Here is a 2,398-nt window from a genome sequence, read left to right on the forward strand (position 1 = left end):
ACTATTAATTTGCTTACTATTCTTGAAGCTATTTCACATAATGTTAAAAAAACTCTCGAGAAAGACTGAAAGAGAAATGATATCATGAAGTCATGAATTTTAAGCTCTAAATCTAAAAACCAAACAAACCATTGTACGCAGATATAATTATGTCTCGACTTAGTATCAGTGTCTTCAGTATCTGTTTGAGACCTTCACCAACATGTCCAAAGGCTAAAACAACATTATCAGATGAATGTTTTATATTACATTCGTTTCATCCAACTGACTCTGTGACCTAGCGGTAAAGACATGGATTCTTAAAGAACGAAGTAACGGATGTCTGGTTCGAGTCCCGTTGAAGCTGAGGAATTTTTTTTTCATAATGCATGATTGCACTCCGAAATGAGTCACTTGTCGGTAAATCATGTACAGATACCCTTAAAGACGTTACTTCTTCAAACTCCCAACATTTAGAGCTATGGGTTTCCACTATCTGATAATATCAAAGAAGGTAGACATGCTTACGTAATGCCGCTATAGGATCTTACGTCTATGTAAATAGTACAAGTCAACGGGGGTTTTCGGCTAAACTAATAACCATGTTTAAAAGTCCATATCCCTTTAGCGCGTATTCACATAAGCAAAAACAAAATCATGGATTTTACCGCATCAACCAATATCTGACTGTCGGTCTAACCTCCAGATAAGGTGAAGGGTAAAAAGTGTTATGTTAACACTCATGTTCACATTTTTGTTGTGATAGTCATCGACCGTGTCCCAGACGATTGCGAACGTGTGCCAGACGATGTCACGCGCGACATTGAAGGTGCGCCAACACGACCAGCGTTTGTCAACCGTTTTCCTTTCTTACAACGTAAACAATCCACACATTTCATTAGAGTGTTGCGATGTACAGATGACATTATAAATATAATCCAAGGATTGAGACATGAATTAGCAAGCGCCATGTAGTAGTTAAAGTGCCGGAATATCTTTGGCAGTCCTTTATTTTCAGTTATTTGTTGTGAGTATTTTGTAAACATAAACCAAAGAGTGTGGGCATAATGTGGAAACCAGAAAACAGCAAAGAATATTGTGATGACCAATACTATCTGCGCTAATCGTTTACGTACCCGAATTTGAACGGCGGATGATGGATTTTGAGCGAGTACAGAAACGTTACTGTGATATAACTCCTTGACGATGAACAAGTGATGAATTGTTATAAAGAGTAATGGGATTATATACAAAAAAGCAAATATTAGTACCATGTATAATTGCGCCCATTTAGATTTCACCGGCATGTAAACACACATTATGTCAAAATGTGTAGTTTTGGTGAAAAACAACACCGGTATTCCAACCAATAGTCCAGCAAACCAGGCTGCTCCAACCATACAAAAAGTTCGTTTCAAACTTCTAGATATTCTCGATTCCACTCCATGAACAATAGCGCTGTAGCGCTCTCGGCTTAGCGCCGTTAATGAAAATATACACGAAGCTTGACATACCATTGGAATATAATGACGGAACTTGCAGGCAACTGATCCCATTAACCAACATGGTCTTCCAAATTCATGTTTTGTATAAAAGGGCGCTGTGCTGATGATATATAACAGATCTGTTACAACTATGTTGATAATAAGAATATTTGGCGCACTTCGAAGTACTGGGTTTCTCAATACAACGATTAGAAGTCCAACATTTCCAGTTATCCCTATGAAAGTTACAATGATTAGAAAAACCACCACAAAATTGGTGCTAATCACAGATCGCCAACAGATGAGGTGGAGAACAACTGAGGGATTGAAATTAACAAAAGGGATTATGTAAGATCCATTAACATGAGAGTCAGTAATATTGCTGGAGTTGGAGCCATTTAGCAACATATTTTGCCCGTCGCCAACCATCGCAGTATTGGAGTGAAAAACACACTTACCGATACGGCAGCTGCTGAATGAATGAGCCAATGGGTGTTGAACGTATATCACATACGTCTCTTGTGAGGTGCTTTTTTGCTGAAGCCGCTCACGCATATTGTCGCCTCGCTGGCGAGAAAAAAATAACCAATGGAATCGAACGTTTCTGCATGATGATTTACGAACGATCCATGTCATTATGTTTTCACTTTAAGTTGAGTTCTATTGAATATGCACGAAATAAGAAGAAAGCATGATGTTTTTATTTATGAACAGTTTGAATTGTGCCACCAGTTTACATGTGTTGAAGAATCATGTTATGCCTTCGCGAAATGCAGCCATTTTTTTTACTTTTGTAACCAATCCACTTTAAAAGCATGAAGTATGGTTTAATATTGACTAAAATACCGCTAAACGTGTAGGTTCTTGCTTACAATGTGGATGAGATCATACGAAACTCAACAACTTTGATATCGATTTCAAAATGGTCTAAAATG

General features: G+C 37.8%; 1 protein-coding gene across 1 annotated transcript; it reads right to left on the reverse strand.

Moving 5' to 3' along the window:
- Positions 1–622: 622 nt before the first annotated feature.
- LOC140171821 (bombesin receptor subtype-3-like) lies at positions 623–1,892 on the reverse strand. Its single transcript, XM_072195156.1, has one exon. The coding sequence runs from the start codon at positions 1,890–1,892 to the stop codon at positions 726–728; it is 1,167 nt and encodes a 388-aa protein (XP_072051257.1). The 3' UTR covers positions 623–725.
- Positions 1,893–2,398: the final 506 nt, after the last annotated feature.

Source organism: Amphiura filiformis, chromosome 2, assembly GCF_039555335.1.
Source record: "Amphiura filiformis chromosome 2, Afil_fr2py, whole genome shotgun sequence".
NCBI lineage: Eukaryota > Metazoa > Echinodermata > Ophiuroidea > Amphilepidida > Amphiuridae > Amphiura > Amphiura filiformis.

Excerpts from the sequence above, each read along its gene's own strand:
- LOC140171821 (XM_072195156.1), bottom strand. The coding sequence starts at position 1,892 with ATGGTTGGCGACGGGCAAAATATGTTGCTAAATGGCTCCAACTCCAGC.